This window comes from Salvia hispanica, chromosome 2 (genome assembly GCF_029641045.1).
Source record: "Salvia hispanica isolate PSC_SH4W2 chromosome 2, Shi_PSC_v1, whole genome shotgun sequence".
NCBI lineage: Eukaryota > Viridiplantae > Streptophyta > Magnoliopsida > Lamiales > Lamiaceae > Salvia > Salvia hispanica.
The window spans coordinates 790164-809968 of NC_142693.1; the positions used below are offsets into that span (position 1 = coordinate 790164).

At 38.3% G+C, this 19805-nt stretch overlaps 3 protein-coding genes across 3 annotated transcripts in view; all 3 read left to right on the top strand.

Annotated features, from left to right (window-relative positions):
* The window catches only part of LOC148931291 (putative disease resistance protein RGA4), a 102791-nt gene that overhangs the window by 22946 nt on the left and 60040 nt on the right, over positions 1–19805 (top strand). The gene's annotated exons all lie outside the window — the stretch shown is intronic.
* Positions 5916–13043, top strand: LOC148931292 (disease resistance protein RGA2-like). Its single transcript, XM_089064335.1, has 4 exons — positions 5916–6014; positions 8065–11719; positions 11870–11957; positions 12920–13043. The coding sequence occupies exons 2-3, from the start codon at positions 8074–8076 to the stop codon at positions 11914–11916; spliced, it is 3693 nt and encodes a 1230-aa protein (XP_088920461.1). The 5' UTR covers positions 5916–6014; positions 8065–8073; the 3' UTR covers positions 11917–11957; positions 12920–13043.
* LOC125206935 (putative disease resistance protein RGA1) lies at positions 15856–19674 on the top strand. The gene is made up of 2 exons (XM_089063858.1): positions 15856–16669; positions 16811–19674. Exons 1-2 carry the CDS (start codon positions 15895–15897, stop codon positions 19672–19674), a joined length of 3639 nt encoding a protein of 1212 aa, XP_088919984.1. The 5' UTR covers positions 15856–15894.

The window sequence follows — 19805 nt, forward strand, 5'->3', positions numbered from 1 at the left end:
CTAGGACCCTAGGGTTGGTTCGACCTAATCCTATGCATCGGGAAAGAACCAACAAAGAAAACCCGACGGAGCTTATAAAACGCTCGACTCAATTATTCGTTCATAATTAAATAAAAACAATAAAACAACGAAAACAAATATTATCCTTAACTAAAAACTAAACTAGCTGTGGAATTTCCTCGAACAGCTTCGGCGCTTACTTGGCGACGAAGTCTTGGTAGCGATCCGGCGCCTTTAGATCCTTCCTTGGCCTCAGCTTCCTCGCCGGCTCCTCTCTAATCACGCTCTCCGGCTCTGTACCCGCCGGCTGATCCTCTGGGCGTGGGGACGCTGTATTTGGCTCCTCCTCAGTCGGTGTTGTGCTTGGCTCCTCCCCTGTTTCAGCCCCTGTTTCGGATGTTGAAGTCCTCTGTGATGTTGGTGTAGCTGCATTCGTAACAGTGATTCAGACGCATGGGAACCCAAGTTTGTTGTTGTGTGCCAGGAGATACCAGCTGTTAACCGACACAGACATTGCAGGCATATCTTGGCAACTTCATATGCTTTTTTTGGTCATTCATGTATAGTTTTGTTTTTTCTGTTTCTTCTCATTTTTCTTTTTCAATGGTATCGTTTTTACTTTTCTTCTTTAATCAAGTATATATTCCCTATCTTTTTTGTCATCATGGTGTGCTTATTTGTGTTTTTTTTTTAAATTAATAATTAATTGTTTTAGCGCTACTTTGGCTGCCAATTTAGGATATAGATGGTACTCTGTTTGTGTGTTAATTCATAGTCAGTATATATAGATCTTTTCTGTTTTGTGTGCCAATTTAAGTATTTGCATGAGATTAATCAAAAATTAATTACTTAATTATGAGGTAAGAAAATACAGTATATATTAATAATTCTACCTATTTAATCATAATTTTGAATAATTTGAAATTTTGTGTAGTGGCCTAGCGTGTATATAAAGTTATTATTTGAGTCAACTCTTATTTCAAGACTTCAGAAATTGGATGTACCAGAGCATTATATACTTTAATATGTGTAGATCTAGTTAATTTCAAGGCTTGACATTTACTTATTCTGTAATCACACGTTATGGAGCAATAATCGGAGCATCTTGTAATTAAAAACTGACACCAATAGTTGACTATTAAGACAGTGATTAATTACTAATTAAATTATGTAGTAATGACAGCTGGGAATCTTGGCACTTTCAATAATTTCAACAAACCAATGCGGAATGTTGGGAAATAAACACATGCAATCACGAATATAAAAGGAGAATGAATACAACGAATTGTTTACCCAGTTCGATACAAAGTGTATCTACGTCTGGGGGCGATGCCAAGCCAGGGATTTCACTATATAATTTCAGGATGATTTTACAATGAGGGGACACCTCTATTTATGAGCAAAATAGAGAACCCTAATTCTAGTCAAACTAGGAAACATATTCCATAAGGAAATATCTTCTATGGAATAAATCTATCACAAGGAAATATACTTCTAGGAAACAAATCCTAAATATGGTAGGAGATTAGGCTCCATAATTAACAATCTCCCACTTGGAGACTAACAACTCCTACGCCATCATATCCTCGTGATCTCATCCCTGCATCCGCTTAGCATCGCCTAACCTTCTCTTCAAGTTTCAAGGCCAATTGAAGCTATGCATAGCTTCAATTTCTCTAAGGTCACCACCTTAGTAAACATGTCTGCTGGATTCTCACTTCCAAGTATCTTCTCAAGTTGCAGGATTTTCATCTCCACTAGGTGTCGAATGTAATGATACTTCAACTCCACATGCTTTGTCCTAGAATGAAACGCTGGATTCTTTGCCAAGAAAATAGCACTCTGACTATCACTGTAGAGTCTGCTACTCTTGTTCTCCTTCCCAAGTTCATCTAAGAAACTTTGCAACCACACCATCTCCTTGCTTGCCTCCGTCGCGGCTACATATTCAGCCTCCGTAGTAGCCAAAGCAACGGTCTTCTGCAACTTAGAAGTCCATGAAATAGCAGTACCACCATAAGTAAATACATACCCGGTTGTACTTCTTCTCCCATCAAGATCATTGGACGCCAAGTCTGCATCCACATAACCTGCCAACTCGACATTCTTGCCATTGAAACATAAGACTCTTTCTGTAGTACCTCTCAAGTATCTAAGGATCCATTTAACTGCTTCCCAATGTTGCTTGCCCGGATCACCCATGAACCGACTCACTACTCCAACTGCTTGTGCAATATCCGGCCTCGTACACACCATTGCATACATAATACTGCCAATTGCTGAAGCATAAGGAACTTTCTTCATCTCAGCACGTTCTTCTTTTGTACTCGGCGACTCCTTCTTCGATAGCTTGAAGTGACTGCCCAAAGGCACACTTACTGGCTTCGAATTATCCATGTTGAATCTTTCCAAAACCTTACCAATGTAAGCAGCTTGCGAAAGATACAATTTTCCTGCCGCCTTGTCACGCTCGATTCTCATGCCCAAAATTTGATTAGCCTCTCCAAGATCTTTCATGGAGAATCGTTCAGACAATTGCCTTTTCAACTTATCCATCTCCTTTGGATCACCTCCTGCGATCAACATATCATCAACATATAATAACAGGATAAGATAGCTCTTGTCAAACCTCTTGTAGTAACGACAATGGTCAGCATAGCATCTTTTATAGCCAATCTCCATCATGAATCCATCAAACTTTTTGTACCACTGCTTTGGAGCTTGCTTTAAACCATACAAGCTCTTCTTCAACTTGCACACAAGATTTTCCTTTCCTTTTACTACGAATCCCTCAGGCTGTGTCATGTACAACTCATCCTCCAAATCACCATGAAGGAATGCCGTCTTTACATCCATCTGATGTAACAATAGATTTTCTGCAGCTACCATACTCAACACTAAACGAATAGTAGTCAATTTCACAACAGGAGTGAAGACATCTGTATAATCAATACCGTATCGTTGCTCAAATCCCTTGACAACCAGCCTAGCCTTGTAGCGCTTGCTACCATCAGCTTCACCTTTGATTCGATAGACCCACTTGCAATGCAATGCCTTTTTCCCTTTTGGAAGTTCCACAAGCTCCCATGTGCCATTCAGGAGAAGAGAGGCAAACTCGTCATCCATGGCAATTTTCCACCTTCGTTTATCAGGGCCTTCTCCTGCCTCTGCATAACACTCAGGTTCACCACCATCAGTAAGTAACAAATAGTAATTAGAGGGCGAGTACCTATCAGGTGCACGTCGCTCTCTAGTCTGTTTAGGCAGCGGAATCATCGGTGGTGGAGTGCTTGGTTCTTCTTCAAGCACCTCTTCAGCATTCTGACTCTCCTTGCTCCCACTTGAGTTTGAGATGTCTAGCTCGACCACTTGGGGCTCAGAACTGCTGGAACTCGACGCCTCCAATCTATCCTTGTACAATACTTGTTCATTGAAAACGACATCTCTACTGCGAATAACCTTACGATTTTGCTCATCCCAGAGTCTATAACCGAACTCATCGCCTCCATAACCAATGAACGTACACTTAATAGATTTGGCATCCAACTTACTTCTCTCAACAGAACTAACATGAGCATAAGCAACACAACCAAAGATACGTAGGTAAGATAGATTCACCTCTTTTCTTGTCCAAACCTCCTCGGGTATCCGAAACTCCAACGGAACTGATGGACCTCTGTTGATTAGGAACGCAGCTGTGCTGACTGCATCTGCCCAAAAATTCTTTGGCAATCCACTTTTCAACCTCATGCATCTTGCTCGCTCATTCAACGTTCTGTTCATGCGCTCCGCGATTCCATTCTGCTGTGGAGTTCCTTTCACAGTCTTCTCCATGCGAATTCCATTCTCTGCGCAAAACTCCTTGAACTCTGCAAGTTCATATTCTCCTCCATTATCGGATCTTAGACACTTCACCTTCAGCCCGGTTTCAGTTTCAACAAGGGCTTTCCACTTTCTGAAAGTATCAAACGCATCAGATTTACTCTTCAGAAAATAAACCCATACCTTTCGAGTAGAGTCGTCGATGAATGTCATATAATATTCAGAGCCTCCTAGGGACTTCACAGGTGCTGGTCCCCATAGATCGCTATGGACCAACTCCAACTTCTGCGTCTTCAATTTTCTGCCTCCTCTTGAGAAACTCACCCTTTTCTGTTTCCCAAACACGCAATCCTCGCATAGGCCAACTTCAACTGTTTTCAGGCCCGGCAGTAAACCTTTTGAGCACATTATCTTCATCCCTTTCTCGCTCATGTGGCCAAGACGACAATGCCACAAATCTGCATTATTTGCTTCACTTGCAAGATCAATGCAATCTTTGGAGTTAGTTGTGGTATACAACGTACCCTCCTTCTTACCTCGAGCTACTATCATAGCTCCCTTGGTAATCTTCCAATTGTTGCAGCCAAATGTTACCGTGTACCCTTCTGCATCAAGCTGCCCAATCGAAATCAAGTTTCTCTGTAATCCAGGAATGTGTCTGACTCCATTCAGTTTTATTATGGATCCATTGGATGTCACTACCTTCACGTTTCCCTTTCCCACGATATCTAAGGGCTCGTCATCAGCCAGATATACTTTCCCTAAATCGCCAGAAACGTAGTTTTCCATTACCTCCACATTGCTGCATGAATGGAACGACGCTCCAGAATCCAATACCCACGAATCCATCGGACTACTCACACTTAGGACCAACGCCTCGCCATCGTCATCTGACATGGTAGCGTTTGCAGTATTCTTCTCTTTCTGATCCTTATTCTTATATTTCTTCTGTGCCTCACACTGATTTCTAAAGTGTCCAAACTCATCACAATTCCAGCATTTAACTCGATCCAAATCCTTCTTGGATTGGCTCCTTCCTCTGGATTTTGATCTTCCACGATTTTGCCTTCCCTTCGATCTGCCTCTCTGTTCTGTACTCAATACTGAACCAGAAGTAGAAGATCCTGATTCTTTCCGGCGAACTTCCTCACCAATCATCAGATCTCTTACTCTGTCAACTGTTAGGTTTGTCTCTGCAGCAGTAACTGCTGTCACTGTGCCAGCCCAACTCTCAGGCAGGGACGATAGCAAAATTAGGGCACGAATTTCATCAGCGAATTTAATATCAACAGAGTTCAGTTGCGAAGTAATCATGTTGAACTCGTTGAGATGTTGTTGCACCTCCTTTCCCTCTTGCATTCTAAAATTAAACAATCGTCTAATCAGATGTACCTTGTTTGCCGTTGATGGTTTCTGATACATATCCTCCAAGATCTTCATCATCTCCTTCGTCGACTTTGCTGCAGTCGTGTGATAAGCCACCTCCTTGGACAACGATAGCCTAATCGCGCTCATCGCTTTTCTGTCCAGCAGCTCCCACTCCTCCGGTTCCATCTTTTCGGGTTTGGCTTTTAAAGGTTTCCACAAATCTTTACCGTACAGGTAATCCTCAATCTGCATCTTCCAAAATCCGAAATCAGATCCGTCAAACTTCTCTACAGCAATCTTTCCGTCGATCCCCATCGTGATTTCTGCCTCTCAAAACCCTAGGCTCTAGATACCAGTTGTTGGGAAATAAACACAGGCAATCACGAATATAAAAGGAGAATGAACACAACGAATTGTTTACCCAGTTCGATACAAAGTGTATCTACGTCTGGGGGCGATGCCAAGCCAGGGATTTCACTATATAATTTCAGGATGATTTTACAATGAGGGGACACCTCTATTTATGAGCAAAATAGAGAACCCTAATTCTAGTCAAACTAGGAAACATATTCCATAAGGAAATATCTTCTATGGAATAAATCTATCACAAGGAAATATACTTCTAGGAAACAAATCCTAAATATGGTAGGAGATTAGGCTCCATAATTAACACGGAATATATTAATTAATTCAATATATTCAATATTATATCAGTCATTAGGTATATATCATGTGCAAGAAGGAGAAGACAAATTCCATTGCCTATTCACTACAAGAGCGCAGAGCAAAGAAGAAGAAGAAGAGATATTGTGAAGAGCTCTAAGGTATGTCTACCCATACATCTGAGAGATCTTGGCCTTTTTTTACTTTGCTGGTTTTTGATTTTTTATTTAGTTTTCCTTTAAATGGATTTATGCTGTTGATTTATTAGTTGGTTATTATGCATGCTACTATAAGGATGGAAAAATCATACTTTGCGCTAAGGGTTATGGCCAACTAGTCTAGTGTCAGGTTTTTTCTATTTTGGGAGATTATACAATATAGGTTTCCAAAATTAAAAACTTTTTTTTTTTTAAATTCAAGCTTTGGAAAAAAGCATATCCGATTCGCGTGTTTAAAAGAAAATTTTGCTATCGCAAGTGTTTGTTATTGTAGATTTTTGTTATCGTAAATGTTTGTTATTGGTGATTTATTTTACCTGATCGGGTGAAATGTTTGACTCTCGAGATAACAAAAGGTATGTAATGCATGCGATCAATCCTCTGACTTTCTTTTCCAAGCATAGCAGTTTTCCTTTAGATGTCCAAGTTTCTTGCAATAGTGACAAATCCAATCTCCTTTCCATCTGCAGGATTCGCAAGATTTAATTTCTTTTTCTGAAATTTCTTCTTGAAATCTTTCTTGCCTTGATTCTTTACATTTAGGCTCTCTGCCATTTGATTAGTGGACTTCAAGCTTCATTTCTAGGACTCCTTTTGTCTTAAAGGCAGACATAAACTTCTTCCTGTGTAATTGTGTTTGTTATCTCTTCCATAGAGCATAGCATCATTTAATTGATCAAAACTCTTAGGCAAGAAGTTCTGTAGGAACAATGGCCTTTTCTTCATCTTCTATGGCCATATCAATGTTCTCCAAATCATCCACTGCCTTGGAGAACTCTTGATCAGATATTCATCTCCCATCTTGGAATTTGAAGGAGTATTATACATCTTTGCTTCATTAATAGCATGTTGGCTAAATACTTGGTTATGTAAATTGACTCAAGTTTTGCCCAAACTACAGCCGCAGTCTTCTCCTTAGAGACCTCCCTCAAAACTCCATCTCCAAGACTGAGAAAGTGAGAATAATGGCGTTATGCGCCTTCTCCATCACTTCTTGCTTTGTAATGGTGGACTTTTCATCCACCTTCTGCCCCATATGTTTTTCTTCAAACTCCAGTGCCTCCCAAAGTCCTTGCTGAATAAGTATCGCTTTCATTTTTATGCGCCATAGTCCAAAATACTGCTCCATATCAAACCTTGTCATTGTCATTGTGGATCGCCAAACTTCCCACAAATGGCGGTATTTTGTAAACCTAGCAAGATTCAGGAACCACAAGCACGAGCCTTGACCAGATGTGATGGACCCAATTGATCACAATCTTGATCGCAGTTATAATCCGATATAGAGCCATGCATCACAATAAAAAAAAACTAGCTATTCAATGTATCCTATATTTCAAAACTCAGATCAGGAATGATACAAAACTCTCTAGCTATTTTACAAGTGTTTCACTCAATTCTTTGATGAAGAAACTCGACTTATCTTGGATGAATGGAATGGTGTGTTGATTCTCTGATCAGCATATATCCTCTCCGTTTTAACCACCTCAAGTCAACTCAAGAAGCTGACTTCATAACTAACTCTGTGAAACCAAACTCAACCGCTTTCACTGCCAAATCCGAGCTGAACTAGTTTACTCCAACACATGTTTGGTTCACGCCGTGCTGGTAACTAGATTTGGCCAGTCCCAAGTCTCAATACGAATCAAATTGAAACCTAAATGAGCCGTTACTCCTATTCGTTGATGGAGGGAGCAAGAGAAAGATGGAATGAACTTATTTATTTCTTTCTTTCACTTGTCCTATTTAAATCAAACGTTACTCCGTTATGCGAGTTTGAACAATTTTTTAATTAAATCAACATTTAAATTGGGCGTCAATCCACAAGTAAATTAGAAATTTTAAAAAATAGTTGTCGGCAAGAACTGAAATAACATAAGAAAATGAAAGCAAACTACCTTGAATAAAAAGGATGTAAACTATACTGATTCTATTCCTGCTCTGTCCTTCTCTTTACACCAATTATCCATTTCTCTTACTGAATCAGTTACAGGATCAAACAATGGAAGGAGAAGCTGTCGCCGCGGTCATTAAAGTAGTAGTCCAAAACCTCATAGAACAATCCAAGAAAGAGATCTCACTAATCCGAGGTCTCGACAAAGAAGCAGCAAAGCTAACTGGGAGTCTAGATACTATCCAGCAATTCTTGAACGATGCTGAAAGCCGTACCATTCCCGGTGGGGCTGTCAAAAGCTGGCTGAGGAAGCTCGAAGATGTGGCGTTTGATGCTGACAACGTTTTGGATGAATTCAACTATCATCATCTCTCCAAACAAATCAAGCCCATCATGCCCACCAAGCCGATGAAACAAAAGGCACTATCTTGCTTCTCATCCTTCAGTCATATCACGCATCCGAGAAATATAGCTCTTAAAATCAGAGAAATCAATGTGAATTTGGAGTCCATTTACAAAGAGGGAGCCGGACTTGGCCTCAAAGAGAGGCTAGCCAACGATGTGCCAAAATTGCCTCGTACTGCATTTGAAACTGATTCCTTCTCACATGATCCAATTTTCATTGGAAGAGATGAGTTGGTGTCGGAAATAGTTGAGGTTATTAACATTGGTACCACAACTGATGAGCGTGTAGTTTCTATCTTTGCCATCGTGGGAATGGGAGGAATGGGGAAGACAACCTTGACTAGGAATGTCTTCCATCATCCAAAGATAAAAACTCACTTTGGATCACATATTTGGGTGCATGTTTCTCAAAATTTTGACCCAATCATTCTTTTCAAGAAAATCCTCATGGAGTTGACTTCCTATGATCAAGTTGAAGTTGAGAGTAACCCAGGTATTCTCGAAAACACTTCTTCTGATCGAGTAGAAGATAAGAGTAGGCGGGATTTTCTGAAAAAGACTTCTTTTGGTCAAGTTGATGTTGAGAGTAGGCAAGATATTCTGAAAAGGCTTCAAAAAGCTTTAAAAAATAAAACTTGTCTTATGATTCTTGATGATGTTTGGAATCAAGATCGTCCCAAATGGGATGATTTTATCAATTCTTTGGTTGGTGTTACATCTACCAAGGGGAATGCGATTGTTGTTACAACCAGAAATATGGAAGTCGTTTCAACTATGCAATCACTTCATACACATGAGCTCAAAGGATTATCACATGAAGATTGTTGGTCAATAATCAAAGCAAAAACTTTTGGAAAAGTGGATATTCCATTAGAGTTTGAGGCCATAGGGAGGAAGATTGCAACAAGATGCCAAGGTTTGCCATTAGCAGCCAATGTAGTTGGTGGAGCACTATGCAATAAATCTGAAGAAGAATGGCTCTTGATCGAAGAGAAATGGCTTTCATACAATGAAGGGGATCATATCACAAAGATTTTGAAGTTGAGCTTTGATAATTTGTCTCTACCGTCACTCAAGAAGTGTTTTGCATGTTGTTCGATTTTTCCTAAAGGTCGCAAAATCAAAAGTCAAGAACTGATTGAGTATTGGATGGCGGAAGGATTTCTTGAAGCTAATGGAAATAGTGAGATGGAGTGCTTGGGTGATAAATTTATGAAAGTTCTTCTGCACAACTCTTTACTACAAGTTACAGAAAGAGATGATTATGGAAATGTAAAGAGTTGTGTGATGCACGATCTTGTGCATGATCTCGCATGTTCAATTTCAGTTTCTTCTAATAATACAGAAGGCGGGAGCCGAGTGAGATATATGATTTGTGATAAAGGACGTCGTATTCCAAAAGATGTGGCAAAATATTTGCGTACGTTATTGTTCGTGGGATACATTGATGATAACATGTTTGCAGATTTTGAGCATCTACATGTTTTAAGTCTTGAATTTTATTGGTGTGAAAAGTTGCCAAGTTCGATAAGGAAGTTGATACATTTAAGAAAACTTGATATTTCTTCGACGCGTATCAAATATTTGCCGGACTGGATTGGTGATCTCCATCAGATGCAAACATTAAACGCAAGTGGAAGAGAATTGAAGGAACTGCCTAGTACTCTGAAGTACTTGATTAATTTAAGGCATCTTTATATCAATTCCTTTGCAAAGTTGCCTGCCGAGATTGGGAGTTTAACTTCTCTCCGGACGCTAAAGTATTTTAAAGTTGGTGAGAAAGATGGATGGAAAATCGAAGAGCTTGGGAGTTTGAATGGTCTCAAAGGAAAATTGGAAATTTCTAACCTTGAAAGGGTTGATAACAAGGAAGTGGCTGGGAAAGCAAGTCTATCCCACAAGTCAAAATTATTGAAGTTATATTTGAAATGGAATAAGGATAGAGAAGGTGAAACTCCAAATGATGAGAATGTGTTGGAAGGTCTTCAACCACACTCAAACCTAACAAAGTTAGTGATTGAAGGATTCAAAGGTAAAAAATTTCCGTCATGGGCCCAGAAGATGACAATTGAAAATGTACCTCAAGGCTCTTGGGTACCACTGAACAAGTTGATTAAGATAAAACTCTTCTACTGTTCAGAATGTGAAGAAATCCCAATGTTTGGACAATTGCCAAATCTGAAGTCTCTCTGGTTAGTAGGATTGAGAAATTTGAAGTCAATAAATTCTTCATTCTATGGATTAGTGAACGAGGAGACACGTATTGTTTTTCCAGCTCTTGAAAAAATCGTATTGCGTTACATGCAGAAGCTGACAGAGTGGGCAGATCTGGAATCAGCGGGTGCAGGTGATGTCAAGTTATTTCCTAACCTCCAACACTTGGAGGTCTGTTGGTGCAAGCAATTGAAGAGTTTTCCTAATCATTCGTGGCCGTGCCTCACACGTTTGATAATTAGGGGGACTGGGAGCGTGCCTTTCGCAAACATTTTCAAGACGAAATTAAAGTTGCTAACAGAGCTTTGGATAGAAGGAATAGATGATCTGGAATATCTCCCAAATTGGTTATTCAAAAACAATCCCAATCTCTTGGAGTTAAGTTTAACAGAGTGTTCCAATTTGAGAGAATTACCAGATGGTCTAGGCACCCTCAATTCTTTGGAGATGTTGAGTATAAGCGACTGTCCAAATTTGGAACAAGTAGCAGATATTGGTGTACAACAATCACAAGGAAGCCTTGCATGTCTTAAAATATTGAAGATTTGTGAATGCAAAGCTTTGTTGTACTTTCCATGTGAAATGGTAGGATCCTCGCTTGAGAAACTGGAGTTTTTGAATTTAAGTAGCCTAAAGAGTCTACCCGGAATAATTGATTGTCTGCCGAAATTGCCTCGTCTAACACATTTGGTAATTTATGGTGTTTCTCAATTTAGGGCCGGTTATTCCAGTAATGAGTTAGGAATAGATGTTAGTATGGAGGGATCTATGGAGACCGTTGATGGCTTATTGCAAGGATGCTACTCCCACTCACTTAAGAAATTACACTTGAAAGGGAGGGAAGGTTGGGGAAATTTGCCAGAATCAATTCAACATCTCACCTCTATCGGTCAGTTAGAGATAGAGAATTATGGAATGGAAGAGTTGCCTGAATGGTTGGGGAATCTCTCATCTCTAATGGAATTGAGTATATATAATTGCAAGAAGTTAAAGAGTCTACATGCACTGCAGGGCCTCACATCACTTCGAATCTTAGATATTAAGGGGTGCCCAGAAATAAGTATTGATGCAGTTGATTCCCAATGGCCCAACATTTCCCATATCTCCTACATTGAGCTTAATGAATACAGAATAGGTTAGTACGAATACATTTTCTGGTTTCCTTTTATAGAAACAGTTGCATCATGCATGTCTATTTCCTCACCACCACATTATATATTCACTTTCAGTGACTTATTGATTTCACCTTTTCTCCATTAATCCTTTATGTGTTTGATAATTAAAGGATGGAGGAGAAAACAGACTAAGAGTTTGATGAGTGGGTGCCTCTAAAGTGTCCATTGGAATTGCCCAACCTTTCTTCATTTTTACTGGTAAGAAACCGCACATTGCAATTCTCTCTTCTTTGCTTCTATTAATTGAATAGGATCTGGATACCAATGGCTTTCACATATTTATGCTCATTTTTAGTTGCGGGAAATAGCAAAAGTTATCCATTGCTCGATTTTGCTACATTGCTCTGCTCCCAAAATGCAATGTACTCCATTAGCTATTTGAGACTGTAAACTGCAAATTAGTATCCCCAACATATATGTTTCACACAAATTGGATCTTCTATTTTGCATTCGTATTTCATCAAATATTAATAATAGAGTAGGGGTGCATTATATTGCTAAATGTTTAAGTTGCTAACTAATCAATGCAGTGTATTAAAAATGTCAATATATAATATCAACACAATATATTGAAGTTCAACAAAATTATGGGTTGACATTTATAATACACTGCGTTGATTAGTTAGTAGATTAATTAGTAGAGTTAGCAACTTAAATAGTTAGCAATTGATCACACCCTTAGTAGAGTAATGGTAAATTTTGGTCCTAAACACATGATCAAATTACGAATTTGGTCCAAAACATTCACTTTCTGAAAAACTGGTCCTTGACAAATGAAAATATCGCCGAAGTAGTCATTTTTTTGACAGTTTCGTTAAAAAACTAAGGTCAACGCTAATTGCACAATCATCATAAATTATGGAAATTAAGAGTTTTGTGTAATGTTGATCCTTTCCATAGAATATAAATTAAGCAAGTTATCATAAATCATGGAAATTATCGAGAGTAGAGTAGCTTATACTTCATCCATCCATTTAGACTCCGGTATATTTTCCTTTTTGGGTTATCTAATTAAACTTGGCTTATTTTCTTACTCATTTACTACTATTTAGTACTATGAAAAATGGTTAGATGTTACGGAAGTAAGTCATGTATGCCAAATTTACTTGTGACCTTTGCGCATGAACTCATATACAAAAATCATGTTGTCTGCGTTGCAGCTATATCCAACACGTTTGATCCAATTCGGAAGACGAAATGCCTCTGCCCCTTTCCCCCCACAACATGCCTGGGATTGTGTTGATGTCAGTACTAAAGATGAATGTTTCCTGACTCTCTATGCTATGGCCATTTGTGATTCACATTGTGATCTTGTTTGATCGAGTTTAGTGAATTAAAAGATCTCTTTGTTCGCCTATGGATGTAGGCTTACGCTGAACCACATAAACCATTGCCTTGTTCGTGTTATTCTCATTGCATTGCGAGGTTCAATACTACTACTACTACTGCTACTTTTGATTGTCTGAAGTGGTTTAACTCCAAAAAAGTTGGATAGTATGAGCTTTTTCGAGTTAAAACTATCCAAGATCACATCCTCGTGAGCAGTATTAACGAGTTAGTTGAAAAGAGAGTAAAAAAGTTAATTTGAAGGATATGCATGGAGGTTCAAAATGAATGAACCAATTGCAAGGGAGGATTTGTATGCATATCAATTGAAAATCCAGAATTTGGCAGTAATTATTAGTAGTATTGTTAAATGCATGTTTCATCTAATGAATCAATTAGTTAATGCGTAGTATATTATATTGGTCAAAGTGAAAAATATAATGTGTAGTTATTTACTCTAATGAGACAGAGGAGACAGGAGGGTGTACTAATTTTTTATAAGGAAACATCTCTTAAAAAATATTTACTTGCGAGCATGGTGAGAAGTTAAGGAAGTTAAGAAAAAAGAATAAATTTCCATTTTCGCACTTTTGATCTCGTTCATGTTTTGCATAGTATGTATCAACTCATTGTTTTATCATGAGAACATGTGTGATAAAAGCTGTTGTTATTTGTTTTTCATCACTAATTGTATATACTGTATAAATCATTAATTAAACCTAATATTTCACTTATTATTTAAATTTTATTATAAAATTAATATTTAAAAATAGAAGTCACATTCCGATAATTTTTTTATTTTTCATCTAATTTGGTATTTCTTAAAACTCGATAATCTAAAAATTTTTTAGATAATTTCTTTTATACTACTATTTCTTAAAATTCATATAAATTAAACTGAAATATATTTATTTATTTTATTTTAGAGTAAAGACCAAAATTGGTCCTGAACATATGCCCATTTTACGATTTTGGTCCTAAACTTTATCTTTTGAATTTTTTGGTCCTGTACATTTCAAATCGGATCACAATTGGTCCTCCGTTAAAAATTCCGTTAATATTTAACGGTCAACGATTTTAATCACAATTTTGACCAACTTAAGCAATTTTTAATTATTTAATTATCAAAATTATTTTTTTTAATAAAAATATAAATTATTTATAATATTATCGAAATGCATAATTAATTAAAAATTAAATTCGCCTAATTGAATAATTAATTAATTAAGTAAGAATAATGAATTTATTCATAGTTCTAAGTTATGAAAATGTTGAAGGAAACAACCAAAATCAGCAAATTAAAAAGAAAATTTTCAATCAAATAATAAACCAGAAACATCATTGGATCCAAATTGTTGAGCAATATTGTTCAACAATCAACAATCAACAAATAGTACCTCAAATAAACCATAAATCGAAAAAAATCCCAACTTGATGAATTAGGGTTAAAAGGCAAAAGAATTAGTCTCAGATCTGGGATCTAGACATCACGACCTATCACGAAACCAAAAAAGGTATCAACAACGGCCATGACGCCGACCATGGAGAGCCTCCACCACCGGTGCACACAACCTCCACCAACCAAATTCAAATCCTTAATCACAGTAGGAAAGAGAGTGATAATGGCGGTGAGTTTTTAGAGAAATGGAGGACGAACATAAGGAAAGGGTTTGTAGGTGTCGGAGAGAGAGAACACTCCGTGGGGCCGTGGGGGAGTTAGAGATAGAGAGAACAAATGTTTGGGGTGGGGTGAGAGAGAGACAAAAGCAAATATTGGGGAAGTGAGAAAGGAGTTTTTTTTTTTGTTGTTGGGGGGAGGGGATGTGAATAGCCGTGTAGGGGGTAATCCACCTCCGCCGCTGCACAACCCTCAGAATGCTTCTCACCCGCGGCGGAAGCGGACCGGCCGGCTGAAGGAGGCTGCCACCGGGCTGCGATCCCGATCGCAACGGCGGAGAGAGCTCGTCGGAGAAGGCCTCCGTCGCCGTCAGCCATAAGCTGAAGGACTTGTTCGTGTCGTCGCCGCCGTCGTTCAGCGAGATGGCTTCGAAGAGTGTTCAACCTTCATGAATTATTTTAATTTTATTTACTTTTAGTATATTTATTGTTAATATATTTATTTTATTTTATTAGGAGTGTTACACTAGAATAATAATTAATGATATAATTAGTGAGTTAAAAATCATAATTAAGAGCTTTAATTGGTCAAAATTGGGTTAAATCCGTTGACCGCTATAAAATTAACGGAATTGTTAACAGAGGACCAATTGTGATCCAATTTGAAATGTATAGGACCAAAAAATTCAAAAGATAAAGTTTAGGACCAAAATCGTAAAATGGACATATGTTCAGGACCAGTTTTGACCTTTACTCTTTATTTTAATCTAACTTACCAAATCGATAACATAGAGCGAATTAGTGGAACTCGAACTAAATAAGTTGAACAGTTTTTCTATTGAATCGAAACTTAAATTTGGCTTCAAGATAAGAATTGAAATATGCTTAAACTAGAAAGTGGAAAAGAAATCCCCGTGATCAAGGAAAATCAACACAAGAAAGGAATTAATTGATCACACTGTGTATAGAATATGCTACACCAAAATTGTAACTTACCATAAGAATAACAAGTTGTATGAAAATGAAAGCAAAGTATCTTGAATGGAAGGCTACACGTAAAGTGTAAAGTGTAAACTATACTGCAGCTCATCACAATTATTCTTCTCACTTTCGATTGCATTTCTCTCATTCTCTCTGTACCAATTCATCCATTTCTCTTTGGCTCTTTCTGAATCAGTTACAAACTCAAACAATGGAAGGAGAAGCTGTCGCCGCCGTCATTAAAGTTTTAGTTCAAAACCTCATCGACCATTCCAAGAAAGAGATCTCACTGATTCGAGGTCTCGACAAAGAAGCAGAAAAGCTAGCTGGGAGTTTAGATACGATCCAGCAATTGTTGAACGATGCTGAGAGCCGTACCATTCCCGGTGGAGCTGTCAAAAGCTGGCTGAGGAAACTCGAAGATGTGGCCTTCGATGCTGACAATGTTTTGGATGAACTCAACTATCATCACCTCTCCAAACAAATCAAGCCCATGATGCCCACCAAGCCCATGAAAGAAAAGGTACTCTCATGCTTCTCATCTTTGAGTCATATTGCGCATCCCAGAAATATAGCTCTTAAAATCCAAGAAATCAATGAGAATTTGGAGTCCATTTACAAAGAGGGAGCTGGGCTTGGTCTGAAAGAGACTCTTGCCACCAATGTGCCAACTTTGCCTACTTTTGAAACCGATTCCTTCTCACATGATCCAATTTTCATTGGAAGAGATGAGTTGTTGTCGGAAATAGTTGAGGTTATTAACACCGGTACGACAACTAATGAACGTGTAGTTTCTATCTTTGCCATTGTTGGAATGGGAGGAATGGGGAAGACAACCTTGACTAGGAATGTCTTCCATCATCCAAAGATAAAAACTCACTTTGGATCACATATTTGGGTTCATGTCTCTCAAATTTTTGATCCAATCATTCTTTTCAAGAAAATCCTTAAGGAGTTGCCTTCTTCTGATCAAGTTGAAACTGAGAGTAGCCAAGATATTCTCGATAACACTTCTTCTGATCAAGAAGAAGTACAGAGTAGGCAAGATTTTCTCAAAAAGAATTCTTTTGGTCAAGTTGATTTTGAGAGTAGGCAAGATTTTGTGAAAAAGAATTCACATGATCAAGTTGAGGTTGACAGTAGGCAAGATATTCTGAAAAGGCTTCAAAAGGTTTTAAAAGATAAAACTTATTTTCTTATTCTTGATGATGTTTGGAATGATGATCGTCCCAAATGGGATGATTTTATCAATTCTTTGATTGGCATTACTTCTGTCAAGGGAAATGCGATTTTAGTTACCACCAGAAATATGGAAGTCGTTTCAACTATGCAATCACTTCATACACATGAGCTCAAAGGGTTATCACATGAAGATTGTTGGTCAATAATTAAAGCAAAAACTTTTGGAAAAGAGGATATTCCATTAGAGTTTGAGGCCATAGGGAGGAAGATTGCAACAAGATGTCAAGGTTTGCCATTAGCTGCTAGTGTAGTTGGTGGAGCATTATGCAATAAATCGGAAGAAGAATGGCTCTCGATCGAAGATAAATGGCTTTCTCATGATGAAGGGGATCATATCACAAAGATATTGAAGTTGAGCTTTGATAATTTGTCTCTACCGTCACTAAAGAAGTGTTTTGCATGTTGTTCGGTGTTTCCTAAAGGTCGCAAAATCAAAAGTCAGGAACTAATTGAGTATTGGATGGCAGAAGGATTTCTTGAAGCTAATGGAAGCATTGAGATGGAGTGCTTAGGCGACAAATTTATAAAAATTCTTCTGCACAACTCTCTCCTACAAGTTGCAGAAAGAGATGATTATGGAAGTGTAGAGAGTTGTGCGATGCACGATCTTGTGCATGATCTCGCATGTTCAATTTCAGGTTCTTCAAATAATACAGAAGGCGGGAGCCGTGTGAGATACATGATTCATGATGAAGAAAGTCGAATTCCAAAAGAAGTGGCAAAATATTTGCGGACATTATTGTTCGAGGGACACATTTATCGTAACAAGTTTGCTGATTTCGAGCGTCTACATGTTCTAGTTCTTGCAGATGATTGGTGTAGTATGTTGCCAAGTTCGATACGAAAGTTGATACATTTAAGGAAACTTGATATATCGGCGACATATATCAAATATTTGCCAAATTGGATTGGTGACTTCCATAAGTTGCAAACATTAAACGCACGTTCAAGAAGATTGAAGAAACTGCCTAGTACTCTTAAGTATTTGACTAACTTGAGACATCTTTACATTGCTTGGTATGTAGAGTTGCCTGCTGAGATTGGGAGATTAACTTCTCTCCAAACACTAGAGTATTTTAATGTTGGTGACAAAGATGGATGGAAAATCGAAGAACTCGGAAGTTTGAATGGTCTCAAAGGAAGCCTTGTAATTTCTAAGCTTGAAAGGGTTACTAGCAAGGATGAGGCTGAGAAAGCAAGTCTATCCCACAAGTCAAAAATATTGGATTTGCGTTTGAGATGGGATCAAGATAGAGAAGTTGAAGCTACAAATGATGAGGATGTGTTGGAAGGCCTCCAACCTCACTCTAATCTGAAGAAGTTAGAGATTGAAGGGTTCAAGGGAAAAAGATTTCCATCCTGGACGCGAAATATGGTAATTGAAAATATGGTAGCACTTAACAAGTTGATTGAGATAAAGCTCTCCAAGTGCTCAGAATGTGAAGAAATCCCAATGTTTGGGCAGTTGCCAAATCTCAAGTTTCTCTGGTTAGAAGGATTGACAAACGTGCAGTCCATAAATTCATCATTCTATGGATTAGTGAATGAGGAGACACGTATTGTTTTTCCAGCTATAGAAAGGCTCGTGTTGGTTGAAATGCCTAAGCTTACGGAGTGGGAAGAAGTAGAATCTGCAGGTGCAAGTGATGTGAAGGTATTTCCTAACCTCCAACACTTGGAGATCTCTCAGTGCAAACAATTGATGATTTTTCCTAATCATTCGTGGCCATGCCTCAAAAGTTTGAGAATCAGGGAGACTGGGAGCATACCTTTAACATACATATTCAAGACGAAATTAAAGTTGCTATCAGGGCTTTGGATAGAAGGAATAGATGATCTGAAATATCTCCCAAATTGGCTATTCTATAACAATCCCAATCTCTTGGAGTTACGTCTAAGAAAGTGTTGCAATTTGAGAGAATTACCAGATGGTCTAGGCACCCTCAATTCTTTGGAGAAGTTGATTATAAGCGACTGTCCAAATTTGGAACGAGTAGCAGGTATTGGTGCACAACATTCACAAGGAAGCCTCACATGTCTTAAAAGGTTGGAGATTTGTGAATGCAAAGCTTTGCTGTATATTCCATGTGAAGTGATAGGATCCTTGCTTGAGGAACTGCAGTTGGAGAATTTAAGTAGCCTAAAGAATCTACCCGAAATAATTGACCGTCTGCCGAAATTGCCTCGTCTAACACGTTTAGATATTATTGGTGTTTCTCGATTGGGGGGCCGTTCTTGTAATCATGATTTATATATAGATGCTAGTATGGGGGGATCTATGGAGACCGTTGATGGCTTATTGCAAGGATGCTACTCCCACTCAGTTAACCAATTACAATTGAAAGGGAGGGAAGCTTGGGGAAATTTGCCAGAATCAACTCAACATCTCTCCTCACTTTATTTTTTAAGCATAGAGAATTATGGAATGGAAGAGTTGCCTGAATGGTTGGGGAACCTCTCATCTCTAAGGGTATTGTGGTTATATGATTGCAAGAAGTTAAGGAGTCTACATGCACTGCGGGGCCTCACATCACTTCAACACTTATATATTAGGGGCTGCCCAGAAATAAGTGGTATTGAACAACAGAGTGATGCAGCTGATTCCCAATGGCCCAACATTTCCCATATCCGCAACATCTATATTGATGAAGAGATAATAAGTGAGTATGAATACATATTCTTGTTTCCTTTTTGTAGAAACAGTTACATGCCTATTTCCTCACCGCCACATTATATAGACTTTCAGTGACTTGTTGATTTAACCTATTCTCCATTAATCATTTATGTGTTTGATAGTTGAAAACGGAAGGAGAAAACATACTAAGAGTTTGATGAGTGGGTGCCTCTAAAGTGTCCATTTGAATTGCTCAACTACACTTC